General features: G+C 43.3%; 2 protein-coding genes and 1 long non-coding RNA gene across 4 annotated transcripts in view; 2 read left to right on the forward strand and 1 right to left on the reverse strand.

Annotated features, from left to right (window-relative positions):
* Mmp2 (matrix metallopeptidase 2) overlaps positions 1–1,220 on the forward strand; it is a 27,412-nt gene extending 26,192 nt beyond the window's left edge. The window contains exon 13 of the mRNA XM_048426753.3: positions 355–1,220. Coding sequence (XP_048282710.2) covers positions 355–458 — 104 coding nt within the window. The 3' untranslated portion in view covers positions 459–1,220. The remainder of the gene's footprint in view (positions 1–354) is intronic.
* LOC146890267 (uncharacterized) overlaps positions 1–2,886 on the reverse strand; it is a 7,763-nt gene extending 4,877 nt beyond the window's left edge. Inside the window, exon 1 of the long non-coding RNA XR_014999152.2 lies at positions 2,532–2,886. This is a non-coding gene — a long non-coding RNA (uncharacterized LOC146890267). The remainder of the gene's footprint in view (positions 1–2,531) is intronic.
* A 30-nt stretch (positions 2,887–2,916) lies between these two features.
* The window catches only part of Lpcat2 (lysophosphatidylcholine acyltransferase 2), a 62,704-nt gene continuing 49,811 nt past the window's right edge, over positions 2,917–15,809 (forward strand). For both annotated transcript variants that reach the window (XM_085682019.2, XM_048426754.3), the window contains exons 1-2: positions 2,917–3,087; positions 11,154–11,293. In XM_085682019.2, coding sequence (XP_085538145.1) covers positions 2,917–3,087; positions 11,154–11,293 — 311 coding nt within the window. The remainder of the gene's footprint in view (positions 3,088–11,153; positions 11,294–15,809) is intronic.

Below are 15,809 nucleotides of genomic sequence, written 5' to 3' on the forward strand. Positions count from 1 at the left end.
CAACCATAAAATTACTTTTGCTGCGACTTCATGATTGTAGTTTCGCTACTGTTAAGAATCATAATATAAATATCGGATATACAGGATAGCTGATATATGAACCCAAAGGGGCTGTGACCCACAGGTCGAGAACCGTTTCTCTAAGACGTTGGCGCCTCGATCCCTGGCTCAGAGATGAGCAGTCAATGGCGACAAGACCCAGTTTCCCAGCCATTCCTCTTCCTCCAGCCCAGAAGGTCTTCCCAGGCTGAAAAGCGTCTTTCCTATGCCAGGCAGAGGTGACCATTCCCAGAGACGTTCCATGTGCCGTGTCAGGTCAGCATAGGTCCAGTCTCTCTTGCTTGTCTCTCTCAGGTCACAGCTACTTCTTCAAAGGTGCATATTACCTGAAGCTGGAGAACCAAAGTCTGAAGAGTGTGAAGTTTGGAAGCATCAAATCGGACTGGCTGGGCTGCTGAGCTGGTCCTCTTACCACAGGCCCTGCAATCAACACTGCACACCAGGCCCAGAATACTGGGGAAGGATGTGAAGGGGCCTGGCTGCCCTGCCTTCAGCTCTATAGTTAATCAGCCTTCCCCCTCACCTGGTGACTGAAGATTTAAGAGCGTGCCTTTTTTTTTTTTGTGCCCAAAGAAAGGTGCTGATTGTACCCCTCCCAGGTGCTTCTCCCCCCTCCCCCGCCCCCTAGGGGATGCTTGGATGTTCTCAATGCAGCCCTCTTTTGGGCTGCCCTGGTGCTCCACACTTGAGGTTCTTCTCATCTCTGATACTTCTGTGGCTCACAGCACTGTCAGAGTCAACAGAGACTGTCTTAGGAGGGCACTGGTGGCCCAACAGCCGGCACAGGGCAGCTGGGATGCAGGTGCGTCCAGGTGGAAGTCGGAGACCCCTGGTTTCTGACTGCCAGCCGTCCTCGTGTCTGCACTACATTACGGTTTGCTCTGTGCGCGCTTCCTTCATTTCCTTCAAGCTTTTCCATTTCCCACCGTGCTGCATTTCCTGACGCAAGGACTCAGGTCGTCTGACATCACTGCACGGTGCCTCTCAGCCCGCATACCAATGGCTTCCTTGTGTGCTCTAGAGCATCCTCAGTCTCTTCCTCCACTGGATGGAGGAAAACCAAACCAGTGGCTTCCTGCTCAGCCTTCTCGCTTCTCCCTTTAACAGTTCCCCATGGGAAACGGCCAAGAAGGATAAATAAAGACACCAGTTGAGTGACAGTGTTTGCCTCTGTTTTAGCAGCTCACAGCCAGAAGGAGGAACTTAAAAGGCAAATCTTTGCTCAATGCAAGGCACAGATGATGTGTGCTGGGAAGGTCAGAGCTGCCAAACCAAGAACCACATGAAGAGCAGTTCTGGTGCTGTAGTTATGGGGTCGGTTGGAGGTCCACTCCCCTCACTCTCTCTCATTTTCTCACGCTCTTAAACTGATGGGCATCCTAGTGATAGTGCCGTTAGCAAGGAACAGCAGCCACACAAACCTCTTCTTCTAAAAGCCCCTACGATCACCTTTACAGACCCCTGAGAAGGGGCAGCTGGACCCAGAGGACAGTGGTTTGTCTGAGGTCAGACAGCTGTTAGAAACAGATGTTGCCTATTGTTTTGGGACTAGGAAATGGAATGAGGAGTGGACCCGATTCCTGGAAGAGATCTCAGTGGGTCGGAAATCACTTCTCCCGTGGCCAGCCCACAAGTTCCGATTCTTGAGGTCCTTCTTACAAGTGGCTGGCTAAGGATTTGCAGCCCTGTTTGAGGAGTCTCTAGGCTGAGAAGCTGACAGACTAGCAGAAGCACATTGTTAGTAAGATTCTCTGTTACATATTCAGAGAGAATTCAGCTGCTCCCCCACCACACCACTTCTTGAGTGCTTCACTAGGAATGCTACAAGGCATTATTTAATTCTTCCAACAGCCCTATGAGGTAGGAATTAACCACTCACTCTTGGAGGAGGCAACTGGCTTAGAGAAGTTTACTGACTAGGCCAAGATACCCCCCAACACACACACACCATGCCTTCTGGAAGCAGAGTTAGTCAGTAGGAGTAAATGATTCAGTACCTCCATTCTTCAACCCTGGTCAGTCAGGATTCTACCCACTAGCAATTGGCCTAAGGTCCTCGGCAACCCCGGTAGCCTCCTTCCCCTGCCTTCAGCCTACACAGCTTCAAACAGGCCTCATATTTCCTCAATGTGAAACTGCCTCAGCCATTTCCCGTCTCTGGGTCAGGTTCCTCATCCACAGTGGGAGCCAGTTGTTTTTGCCTTTTCTAAATAATGGTTCAGTTTCCATGAAAGACAGCCATCTCCACACCGCTAATTCATGCTTTGAGTGGAACAGAGTCTACCCTCCTGATGCCAATTCCTGTCTCAACACTCTCTCATCGTAACCTACAAATACTCCCAAATCAAACAGGTTTACACACACACACACACACACACACACACACACACAGAAAAAAAAAAAAAACCAAAAACGAAACACACACTGGAAATGGATAAGTGAAGCCCACCTGGATCTATTAGTTTACTTACTAGATTGGCCCAGGGGTGTTTACTTGTTGCCTCAATTATGAACAGTCAAGTATCACAGCGATGAGCGGTTTGGTTTAGGCACAGGACTAGAGAAACAGAAAATCCTGACGGCACAGCAGAGCCTGAAGAGTCTCTCTGCTGTTAGGACTGCTTTCCTTGCTTGCCTGCTAGGAAAGCAGGTGCTCGGTTCTGAAAGCAGGTACCTTTGAGGGCGGGGCCAGAGCTGGGGGCGTGTCCACAGCCGGGGGGGCAGGGCAGTCAGTGGCTAGGTGACTCTGGCGCGTGCGCAGAAGCCGGGAGCGGCGCTTCGGGCTGGAACTCTAGTGGGTCTGTGGCCGAGGCCGGGCAGCAGCGTTCTTCCGCGCGCTTTGGGTCCCTAGCCACGATGAACCGGTGCGCCGAGGCGGCCGCGGTGGCGGCCACGGTGCCGGGCTCAGGCGTCGGGGACGCGGGGCTGCGGCCACCCATGGTGCCCCGCCAAGCGTCCTTTTTCCCGCCGCCAGTGCCCAACCCCTTCGTTCAGCAGACACGGATCAGTGCGGCCCGACGGCTGCAGGTAGAGGCGCAGTGCGCACGGAGGCGGAGGGGATGTGGTCGGATGGAGGAGGCTGGGGAGGAGTCGTGCATCCAAGAGAGGAGGCACCTGTGGGCTTCTGGTCCGAGAGGGCATCGGGTCTGAGAGAGAAGGTGTCCAAGAGGATCGCAGGTCTGAGGGAATATGAGGGGATCGTGGGTCTGACGGAGGAGGCGTCTAAGAGGATTACGGATCTGAAGCTGCAGTCGTCCGGGGAGATCAGAGGTCTGCCTCTGAGGGGTCAGTGTGTCTGGCTCAGAATTTGTCGGAGGAACTGAAACTCCGATGGGGTAGGCATCTGAGGAGACAGTCTGAAGGCGGAGGCTGTCTGAGGTGTGGAGTCTGGTACGAGAAAGCTCCTGAGGAAGAAAGAGATGTAGGACTGACTGGGAAGGGTCATGAGGGGGCAGACAGGAGGATGTGAGAACTGGGGACACTGGGGGATGGGATGACCCGAGGTACGTGAAGGCAAGAAGGCGCAGATGTCAGCAAGGAAGATCCCATATCGGGGACTTTCTTTGCCTGAGAAGTGATGGATGGGGCAGGAACTTTTTGTATTGAATTTGTGGAAGCACAGACGATTGAGAACTACCAAAGGAGAGTGCTTTCAGCGTTCTCCCCCTTTTATGCCCTTTGTAAAAAGGGGAGTCCGTCTGTACTGGGTAGAGTAAGCGAGGAGGCTGAGAACCTGGTCTATCCTTGGAAACACAGGTAAGGCTGTAGTGGTTTAACTGAGCAGGGACAACCAAAGCTGTAATTAGGGAAGAAAAGCAAAGAGATAACTGACAGACCCCTGAAGGTCGTCAAGAGGTTTTTTATTTGCATCGGTCTTCACTCGGCACCTTTTCTAGATTCAAAGATGACAGGAGAGGTAGCCACTGTTGAAAATGGCCACCACAAAGGAAGTTGTCTCTATCTTGCAAAGGACAGCTTTTGCCATTAGTTCACTTTTCGACTTCCTCTGTGGTGAGGATAGTGATTGGAGAACAAGATAGAGGATGAAAACGTTGACAGGTCCCTGCCCATCTCATAGTTTTTGTTATGTTGGATTGAAGGGATGGTTATTTTTTGCATTGTTTTTGTACACAGCTCTAAGATGAGTCTCTAGAGGGGACCTGTGAAGCACTGAGCTAAGTGTGGGGTGGGCGAAGGTGGTAGTGGTTGGAATGATGGGGGGTGGGAGTAGGAAGAGAAAGATAAAGGATGCCGAGAAAGTAAGTTTCCAAAGTTCCTCTTTGTGCCTTGGATCATCTGCAACACTTGCAAGCACATTGCCAGTCTCTAAAATGAACTTCAGACCAATAAGTTCTCTTTAAATGAAAATGTACCCGTCTCTTTGGGTGCAGAGTTTGGAGGGAGGCTCAAAGCGGCATATTTAAATCTCTGTATTGTACCTTGAGTAGATTATTAGTTTTTAAAAATCTTCTAAGAGAGCTCTTTAAAGAACTCCAATAGAACCACATATAATGCAAAGAGCACTGGTCACTTGTTAGTTCTGTAAATTTGGCCTAGTCACTTAGCTCCCTATCTATTACATTCTCTCATCTAGTATAATGAAGCAACAATTCTTAATAGGAGAGTTAAATTAAATGAGGTAATATGTGGCATAATGTAGTTTGGTTTGCTGATTTTTTTTTCCCTGGTTTTTCGAGACAGGGTTTCTCTGTAGCTTTAGAGCCTGTCCTGGAACTTGCTCTGTAGACTAGGCTGGCTTCGAGCTCACAGAGATCCACCTGCTTCTGCCTCCCTAGTGCTGGGACTAAAGGCGTGTACCACCACTGCCCATCTGGTTTGCTGATCTTAATATTGGCAATTCTGCTGTGTGTCTGTAATTGTATCCTATACTTGAAATTTGCTGCATGGATTAAATTGTTGTGATCTAGTCACGACATTATCTCTCCCTTCCTACCTTTCTCATAAAATCAGTGTTGCCATAGGTGCTTCAGTAACATGAACAGCATGGATAAAGGAAAAATTTGAATAGGCATAGATAAAGTTTAATGTTTATTCTATCTAGTTAAAATACAGATATGCTATCACTTAGGCACAACAATATACTTGGTTCAGACTAAATTTAATATTGAATTATGATTGGTGACGTCTTAAAGATTGTTGTCACTTGAGCATTATATTACAGGGCTTATAGTTTAAATTTGCCCCTTCTTTATTTATGCATTTTAAAAATTATTTATTTTAAATTTATGTGCTTTGGTGTTTTGCCTGCATCATGCCTGTGTGAAGGTATTGGATCTCCTGGAGCTGGAGTTAGAGACAGTTATGAGTTGCCATGTGAGTGCTGGAAATTGAGCCCTGGTCCCCTGGAAGGACCGTCAAATGCGCTAAACTGCTGAGCCATCTCTCTGGCCCCTATTTATGTATTTTTAAAAACTATTTAAGGGTCTTTTACTACTTTGTGGTTTGGGAAAAAGTAGCCTAATTGTTATTGCTGCAACAGAATTTAAAATTAAAATGATTAGTTCAAATTATGGGGTTATTTGCTCATATCAAAAATATTTGTTTGCTGCCTATAATATAGTAAGTACAGATCGCTGACATATAGAGGTCAACAGAAAAGATCCTGTGCGCATGCTCTGGAGAGGTCCCAGGACACCCTAAGATCTCATCTCTGTCTGACCTGGAGGATCTGTATAAGCAGGAATCAGCCTAAGTTTTAAACTGCCACTTGTATTGACACACACCTCAGTATGTACAGCAAAAACCCGGCGAGTACTGGGAAATTTGTTAGTTCTTACACTAAAGGAAATTCCTGTATTCATTAACTATTTATCAAATTGATCAGAGGCCTCAGTAGCCGCACATGACAAGGAATCTAATACAGAATTAAATTACAGAAGTCCCTAGCTAAATGGATCAATGGGAGAAAGCTGGGTTCAGAAACAAACATATGTCTATGGCCATTGAGTTTTCTCCAAGAGTGCTGGAGCAACTCAATGGAGAAAGACTTGTCTTTTCAATAAATGGTCTGGGATAAACAGATTAACGTGTACAAGAGAATTAAGCTCACGTAATATCATATAAAACAGCCTAAGCTAATAAGAGAACTAAATATGAGAAAATCTGAGAGTTAAAATAATGAAAGTCTTAAGAGAGAACATAGGTGTAAATAATTAATGATCTTGGATTAGTCATTCATTTCCTAGATAGACAATAAGCAAACACACACACAGACACACTTGCACACGAGTGGGGGGGCAGGAGAAATAGATAAATTGTATTGTCAAATTAAATGCTGTGTGTTTCAAAATATATAGGAAATTAAAGAGGGATGCAAGGAGATGCCTCAGTGGCTCAAGCCCTTGTCACACAAGCATGAGAACCAGGGCTCGGGTCTCTGGAGCCCTTACACAAAACTGGGCAGATGTGGTGCCTGTAATCCCATACTAATAAGGCAGAGACAGGATCCCTGGGGCAAGCCGGCCAGTTAGATTAGTCTAAAGTAGTGAGCTATGGGCTCAATAAGGGACCTTACCCAGTAAATAAAGTGGAAAGGGATCTACCATTAACTTTAGGCTTCCCTATGCACCCTACCTCCACCCTACATGAGTCCACAGCAAGCACACCATATTTACATGTTTAATGAAAGAAATTAAAATGATCACCTAAAGATTTTAGAAAGTATTTTTATGTAACATATCTGTTAAGAGTATAGTATCCAAAGTGTGTCAGTAACTCCTAGGACTCATTAATAAAAGGCAAGTCAATTTAGAAATCAGTACCAATGAGGAGAGGCTGCTGGAGAGATGGCTCACTTTGTTGTAAAGGTGTTTGTCATCACACCTGATAACCCAAGTTAAATCCCATGACCCACATGGTGGAAACAGAGGACCAACTTCCACAAGATGTCCTCTGTCCTCCATATATCCACTACATCACATAAGCCCCCCCCCCACATACACATATACATACAAAATAGAAGAAAGATAAATAAATGAATGAATACAATGTAAAAAGAAAACTTTACTTAGAAATTAAAAGAAAATGAAGATAGTTTTAGAAGGAAAATGGTGAGAGTCTGCTCTAGGAATGGTGTGAGGGCCCACAGTCTTGACTAAAGGTCAGAGAGTTCAGATCTGTTCTTGCCGCTCAACAACAAGGCTGACCAAAGGTGTGGCTACTGGATGCCTCACTCTTCAAAGGCCAGTCAACAGGATGTTTTGACTTAGGGCGTGGTTACCAGGTGTTTTGAACAGTAAGAAGGTAATTAAGGTTCCCTGCTCTTTGTTTCATGGGAGTCTTTTGTCCCCGCCCCTTTTGTTTGGGATATATAAGTTCATTACTGAGAGTAATAAACTTGGAGCTTTTTGGCTTTTTTCTTTTGACTTGTATTTACTGGAAACCAACATGCCCAGCACTCTGTCCTCTATTTCTTTCCTCAATCCACACTCCCCTCCTGTGGAATGGGTGCTGCCTCAAAGTGGGGCCTGAAAATGGGGAATAGAAGTGGAAGCCCCTGACAAGACTGAATGTAAGAAATGGTAAATTGCCGGGCGGTGGTGCGCACACCTTTAATCCCAGCACTTGGGAGGCAGAGGCAGGTGGATCTCTGTGAGTTCGAGGCCAGCATGGTCTATAGAGTGAGTTCCAGGACAAGCTCCAAAGCTACAGAAAAAACTTGTCTCAAAAAACAAACAAACAAACAAAAAAAAGCAAAACAAAACAAAGAAAAGAAGAAATGGTAAACGGAGCCATGCATGGTGGCTCACACCTTAATCCTAGTGCTCTGGAGGCAGAGGTAGGCAGATCTCATGAGGTGTAGGACAGACTGAGAGACCCTGTCTCAAAAGCAAAACAAATTAAAAGGAAAAAAATAAAACAACAACAAAAAACTGCTTGGGGATTGGAGAAGTGTAGCTCACTGGTGCCACAGTGTCATACTGCTTGTGGCCCTGAATTCATTGCAAAAAAAGCTGTGGAGATGATGCAGCGCAAGTCTCATGTTGCTAAGTCTGACTATGTAAGTTGGTTTTCCCAGAACCTGTGTGCTAGAAACTGACTCTGAATTCCACACATGTGCAGTAGTTTGCATGCACATGTTTGAGCACACGTTTGGCACACACACACACACACACACACACACACACACACATACGTGTGTACCATACACCACACACAGGCACCACACCACGCACACACGTGTGTTGTATACCACACATACACAAATAAATAAGGAGGTGTGAATTTTGTAAAAGAAAGAGATAAAGAACCTTTTTCCAGTTGGAGGAGCATGCTAAATCGTATCAGATCAAAGCACAGGTCCATAGGAAAGAATGGAGACTCTTGGAAATACTTGGGAATTAGTAAATAAAACTCATTTTTCTTCATCTTAATTTAATCAAAGAACTATAAAATATGACATTTAATGCAGACATCTGATGGTATTTTCTCAAGTTTACATATATGTAAAAATGAAGCATCATAAAGAATTCTGAAAGAATGGAATTGCTCTAGTTTGTCTTGCACTGTGTGTGAACTGGTATAGTTTTAATTCTGAGTTGTCATTTATTCAATGTACATGCTATAGTCCTCAGAGTAACTTCTGGCCAAAATTACAAGACAATTTAGCTCAGGAGTCATTCCAGCAATTTAGGTGGCACACTGAGCTGGGCTAGTAAACAAGCAAACAAACAAACAAACAAACAAACAAAAGTTCCACTTTGAGGATACCATCACTCATTTCTTTGTAACTGATAGAAAAAAGCAGAGCAGGGATGATTATTAAAGTCTGAGAGTTGAAGAACAATAGTGAAAACCTTTACTAAAGGGACATTTGTAGGGTACTGTCTCCTGCAACTGTAGGATACTGAGTACTTTCCAAAACAGACCAACTGTTGGCAGAAAAGAAGTCTTGAAAATATCAAAGGATTGACATATTACAGAATATGTTTGCTGACTCTGCCAAATTATATTAGAGATCAAAAACTTACTGGTTATGGTACTGCATATATTTAATGCCAGCATTCAGGAGGCAGAGGCAGGCAGAACTCTGTGAGCGCAAGGCTAACTGGTTTACATAAGGCTGCCAGGCTACTTAGGAGATCCTGTCTCTATGAATGAATGAATGACCCATATATTTGAAAAAATAATCCCCATACATTTAAAAACCAATTTTGTATTTACATCAAACAATTGCAAAATAAAATGCGATAATCCTATATGTAATAGCAGCAAGAAGAATATTTAGAAGTATATTTAGTTAAAACCATGTCTGGTCGCTGTACTGAAAACAACAAAATAGTGCTTCGAGAAATTCAGACTTGTGAATGTAATGTATTTATGAATTGGAAAACCCAGTATTATCAGTATGACAAGGCCTTCCAGATTATCTCCAAATTCATTGCAATCTCAATAAAAATGTGTATGTATGTATGTATATATGTAGAATGAGGAATTCTAAACTTCTATGGCAATTTGAAAATCTTGACATATCTTCAAATAAGGTGAAGAAGAAAAAAAATAGAGATCACACACCACCCCTTGAACTGAAGTCCTACCTAAAAACTGCAGCAACTAAGAAAACTAGAATAGTGTGGGCATTTTTGCAAGTTATTTGATGATATTTAGGTTTCCATTGAGGACAATACAGACAGAAGACAGATGGCGCTGTTTGGATCATGTAATTAATTTTTAGGAAAAAAGGGTTATTATACATAATGACTGTCCACCTAAAAGGCAGGATGGTGTAAGGATTGGGAGCAAAGGTTTTAAGTATAAATTTGGTCCCACTTCTGTTGATATTAACATGATTTTATTGTGATTTGATTTATCCATGGCATTCTTTTCATGTAAAGCAATTTAAGATCTTAAGAACTAAATGAATCACTATGCCATACACCTGACACACAGTAACGTTTACATATGATTTACTGGTCTTATTCATGTACTTTTTATTCTTATTTACTTTTTATTTTTATTCTGTTCTCCAGTTCCTTATTGCTTAGTTACACGGCACTGGCAGGCATGGGAAGCAGAACAATCCATCATTCACTAATGTTTTTATTCCCACTCTTCTTCCTGTGTAGCTTTTGGGAAACAGTATCTGTTTGCTTTGTGTTTAGCTATGCTGGGACCAACTGCGGGATCTGGGCATGCTAGGCAAGCACTCTGGGACCAACTGCAGGAGTTGTGCATGCTAGGCAAGCACTCTGGGACCAACTGCAGGAGCTGTGCATGCTAGGCAAGCACTCTGGGACCAACTGTCTAGGCAAGCACTCTGGGACCAACTGCAGGATCTGTGCATGCTAGGCAAGCACTCTGGGACCAACTGCGGAAGTTGTGCATGCTAGGCAAGCACTCTGGGACCAACTGCAGGAGCTGTGCATGCTAGGCAAGCACTCTGGGACCAACTGCAGGAGCTGTGCATACTAGGCAAGCACTTTCTCACTGAGGCATCGAGCTCCAGCTCCCTTCTCTTCTAGCTTAGGCAGCTTTGGACTTGCTCTTCCCGCCTCAGCGTCTCCAGTAGCTAGAGCCAAAGACCCGGCAGCACCTTCTGCTTTTGCAGGACTCTTCAGGATACCACTCCTCCAGGAAGCTTGTTCTGGCTCCTAAGTCACGCCACTTTTTCTTTGTTCTCCCAGCATCCTCCATTCCCTCTTACGAACATCCAGATCAGAATCTCACTGCTTCTTTTGCCTTTTGTGTTATTTTTGTTTTGTTTTGTTTTGTTTTTTGAGATGGGAATCTCACAATGTAGCCCTGATGACCCGAAACACACTATGTAGACCAGGCTGGCCTCTAACTCATATAGATCCCATAGAAATCCACCTGCTTCTACCTGAAAAATGCTGGGATTGACATACTACAATGCCCAGCAAATAGTAGCCCACTGAGATCAAATGTCATGCCATATCATGTTGTGTGTGTGTGTGTGTGTGTGTGCGTGTGTGGTGTGTGTGAGTGATACAAGACATTTAATTCCTCCTTGAGTACATGCATGAAGCCAAAACTTTGCTATTATGCTTTTGTGTTTGGTGGTGATTTATTTAAATAACATCCATATATCTTTTTTTGTCAACTTTGATTTGCAGATTTTTCTTCTTGGAATTATTCTGCTTCCAGTCCGTATAATATTGGTTGCATTAATTTTGTTACTGGCATGGCCATTTGCTGCACTTGCAACAGCATGCTGCCCTGAAAAGTTGACCCATCCGATCAGTGGTTGGAGGAGGTAAGAGATAATTATATCCAAATATTACACAAGTCAAAAATTTAAGTTTTGATTTTAGTCTCTTACAGTGACTATTTGATTATTCTTTCTTCAGTAGCTTGCCGCTATTCAGTTTTCATAGTTTATATTTGTTTCTTGCGTGGAAATGGCCTTGATTTTTTTTCAGAAATTATCGCATAGACACATTTTGATAATATTCAGTTCGAGGTATAATTTCTTTTCTCTTCTTTCTTTTTTTCTGTGGGGGACTTTTTTGAGACAGGGTTTCTCTGTAGCTTTGGAGCTTGTCCTGGAACTAGTTCTTATAGCTAGGCTTGAACTCACAGAAGTATAATTTCTTAATGTTAAAACATTTTGTTTTCTGGATTATGGTGAAGGATATGCACCTTTGGTTGCGAAAGAGTCCCTGTGTTGTGTTTTTACATGGAATGAATGTCTCCAGTTGCTTCATGGACTAAAAGCTTTGTTGGCAGCCAATACCCTTTTGGAAAGTGACTGTATCCTGAGGGCTGTGCCCTGATCAAAGGATTAATCTCTTGATGGACCCAAAATATGATGGCATGATTAGGAGGTAGTGAAAATCTGGAAGGGCCTAGCCTAGTTGGAATAATTAGGTTACTAGGAGTGTGTCCTGAGGAAGGAGGAGTTAGCCCCTTTCTATATTTGCTTTCTTTGTTTCCGGTCTACTGTAAGGTGAGTAGCATCTGCCATATTCTCTTATTGTGAAGCCCCATCTCACCATGTTCCCGGAACAGAACTGATCACTATAAACTGAAACCTCTAAAGCCATGAACTAAAAGATAAATCTTTCTTCCTTCCTAGCTGCTTGTTTTGGGCCTTGTGATACACTGATGCAGTCTGACTAATAATACAGTCTGTTGTTTTTATCTGAAACATTATAGCTATAAGATACTTGGCTTTTTTTTTTTTTCAAATTTTCACATTTACTTTTCCTTCGCGGTAACAACAATGTGCCTTCTGCAATAATACAGTTAAGTGGATTGATTATATTATTTTTTTATTAATTATGTTAGTGGTTAATATTAACTTTAATTACCACTCAGCCTAGCATTTTTCAAATGTTATCACTAAGGCGAATGGAACTGCTTTTCTAGAATTTCTAGAATTATCTAATTAGGATGGTTCTAGACAGCAGACTGGGCAAGAATAAGTAGAATATACTGGTGAAAGTCATTCCTTTTTGGCAGGATCAGGTTATCACCCTCTGTACGTATTGCACATGGGCCTGCTTCCTATGCACGTCATGGATTCTAGTAGGTTGCAAATCCATGCATTTATTTTAGGACACTCACGAGTTCCTGAAATTGTGCATGGTGTTTGTTTGCTTGCTTCAGATGCAAGGATGTGTTGTTCATTCTGTGCAGGTCTCAAATGCGGTTGTGCCCTCCAAAAATGGTTGAGAACCCCTGCTCGACCGCTTTTAATAGAAGTGTGCGGTTTGCTGTTTGGTTCTTGTCCCAGTGAACAAATGCGAATATGGAAAACAAGGCTGGTTTGAAGTGGAAATAAATGCAGTGTCGGCAACGCCCCAGAGAAAACTCAGTCCCTGCACATCGTCTCTCTTTGTTTTATAGCTCGAGGAAGCACAGCGTAAAGCAACGCTTCATGGGCTGCTTTCCGTGATTCACTCTGCTTTCAGATTCTTCCTTTGGTTTTAGAGTCGCTGGCTCACAAAAATGTAGGGCGAGGGCAAGGATAGTTTAAGGATCTAGAAAAAACTTAGAAAAGTGTTCTTTTCAATATTTTATTGATTTTGCTTTAGACAACTTGCACTTTTGTCCGTTAAATCAGCATCTCTGTTTCCTCTGATGCAAATAATTTTGAAGTTATTATGTGGCACAAGACTTTCAGCTATTAAATTTTTTTCTTAATTGTGCGTGCACACACTTGGGTTTGTATGTGTGCCACAGCACGTATGTGGGTGTCAGAGGACATTTGGGAGTTGACTCTCATCTTTCCCCTTGTCATGTTTCTGTGATGAGAGCATAGGCCATGCTCACTAGCCCACTGTCTCCACCTCCCATTCTGATTACAGATGCACCTTGCTGTGTCTGGCTTCTAAAGTGGGTTCTGGAGCTCCAACTCATCAGGTTTACATGGCTCTTTCCCCCTGTGCATTTTAAAATACATGTAAATAGAAGTCTTTAAGGGGTCTGACTTCTTGAGATATGTTTCTTAGAAGCTGTACCGCTATAGCTAAGTAGCATGACAGCCCAGCAGAGTACCTTCTGTATGTGCAGAGCGCTCGCCCCTAGACTAAAGGTAGAGGTTGTCACTTACCCGCGCCCTCCGGAAAGCACTCTGCTTTCTTTACTGGGCCTCACTTCTTGGGAGGTCAGCACCGCAGAAGCTTCCTCCCTGGCTAGTTACTAGAAGACTTTCACTGGCTAAGAAAATTAGGAACTCAGTGTTTCAAGTTCTTTCCAATACCGAATAGGTGCTATATAGTCAGCAGTGTGTTCTGCATCTGCAGTTCAACCAACTGTGGATCAAAGAGCTCAGAAAAAAGATAACATCTCTACGGAACATGGATATACTGTTTGCTTATTAATAGTCCCTAAACGATATACTATCAGACCTATTTGCATAGCATTCATATTATCTTAGGTATTATCAGCACTCTAGAGGTGTTTGAAAGTCTGCAGGACAGTAGGGATAGCATATGCATCCTGGCATTATATGAAAGGCTTGTGCATTTGTGGATGGTGCTCTTTGCCAGGCTGTGGAGTCTGTTCTCCACAATTACTAAAGGACGGCTGTGCATATTTTATTTTACATTCCACAAAAAGCCATATTGTTTTGTTAAGTAGAGATGTGAACAAAGGTCTGTTCATTCAGATAGGACACTGGTGACAGACCAAAGACATGATTCTCCACCCAAGTCTAGCTTAGGGAACCAATGAGCTTAATGGGGAAGCTTGCTGGAGGATGGAGGCGAGGTTGCCTATGGAAGGTACAGTTAAGGGAGGTGGGGGCACCACAGAAAAGGTACAAGTCCCACTTCCACCCCAGCAGTTGCTTTTTGCTTCTGTGTCTGGAGGGAAGGATGCATAAGCGAGCCGTTAGCGAGCCTGAAGCTTCCATGCACTGCTTTCCGCGTGTCTTGTGAGCACTCTTGCCTCTCCATAAGGGAGTACAGTGGGCCCAGTCTGTGAGGGGCTTCTTGGGATCATTACAACTGGTCTTTTCTTTTTTTAGTTTTTCAACACAGGGTTTCTCTGCGTAGCCCTAGCCGTCCTGGAACTCAGTTTGTAGGTTTGTAGACCAGGCTAACCTCGTACTTATGAGATTCGCCTGCCTCTGCCTCGTGAGTGCTGGGATTAAAAGCGAGCACCACCATTCGGCTAACAGCTGTTCTTATTTCAAGACAGTAGGAGCCACGCCATGTCTGGATGCTCCATAATAAGTGTTGATATCCAAGGTATCCATTCTGTGCTTTGGAATCTAAATGTTTATGAGAATATTTTGTATTTTCTATTTATTTACTTATTTTTGCTTTTATTTTATTTTATTCTTTCGTATTTTCAAGATAGGGGTTCTCTGTGCAGCTTTGGAGCCTGTCCTGGAACTCAGATTCCCTGTTTATTTAAGCATATTAATTAATAGACTGGACCTTACTTGGCTTAAATGTCCAGTATAGCTCTTCGCACAGTGTGGTGGTAATCTTTTTTACACTATTTTGTGTGTCTATGTGTGTATGCATGTGCACATATGCCACTGCACCCCTGCAGAGGTCATAGTTGGTTCCTTTCTACTTTATGGGTTCTATATATTGAACTTAGGTCATCATACTTAGTGGCAAATGAATTTACCTGGTGAACTATCTTGCCAGCTCAGATAACTAATCTTTAATGTTAGTTTATCTTAAAATGTTTTTAAAAAGTAAATAAGGAGGCTTCTGGACTTTCTTGTGTATCTAAGTTCAGTAGAAGTGCAATAGTGAGTTTATTTTTTATTTATTATTTTATTTATTTTTATATCTTGGTGCCTAAAGGCTATCACACTATGAGATTTACCTCTAAGAATTATTCTTAAATTAATTTAGCATGAGACTTCTTGTTTGGGTAGACAATAGCACATTCATTTTGCAGGAGGAATTCATTCCCAAGATGACTGCTTCCTACGGCCAGTACTGATGTTGGTGATCTCAGTGTGGGATGTAGTTTGAAGATTCTTTATGATCATTTCAGGCTTAGAGAATAATGGAGTTCTTTATTAGCCATACGTCTTTGGATAAATTGCTTCTCTGTGCCTCAGTTCTCTTAGCTTCAAAATGCGGACATGGAAAGATGGCTCAAGGGTGGAGCCTGTTGGCTGTTCCTCCAGAGGACAGCACTGGGTAGTTGACCACCCCTTTGTAACTCAGCTTCAGGGAATCCGATACCCTCCTGACTTCCCTGGGCGTCCATATGTCTGTGACATACACAGATAAAGCTACATATAAATAAGATTAAATTTGAATAATGAGGTTAATGGGGCTGGCAAGATGGCTCAG

Source organism: Myodes glareolus, chromosome 22, assembly GCF_982192425.1.
Source record: "Myodes glareolus chromosome 22, mMyoGla1.1, whole genome shotgun sequence".
Lineage (NCBI taxonomy): Eukaryota > Metazoa > Chordata > Mammalia > Rodentia > Cricetidae > Myodes > Myodes glareolus.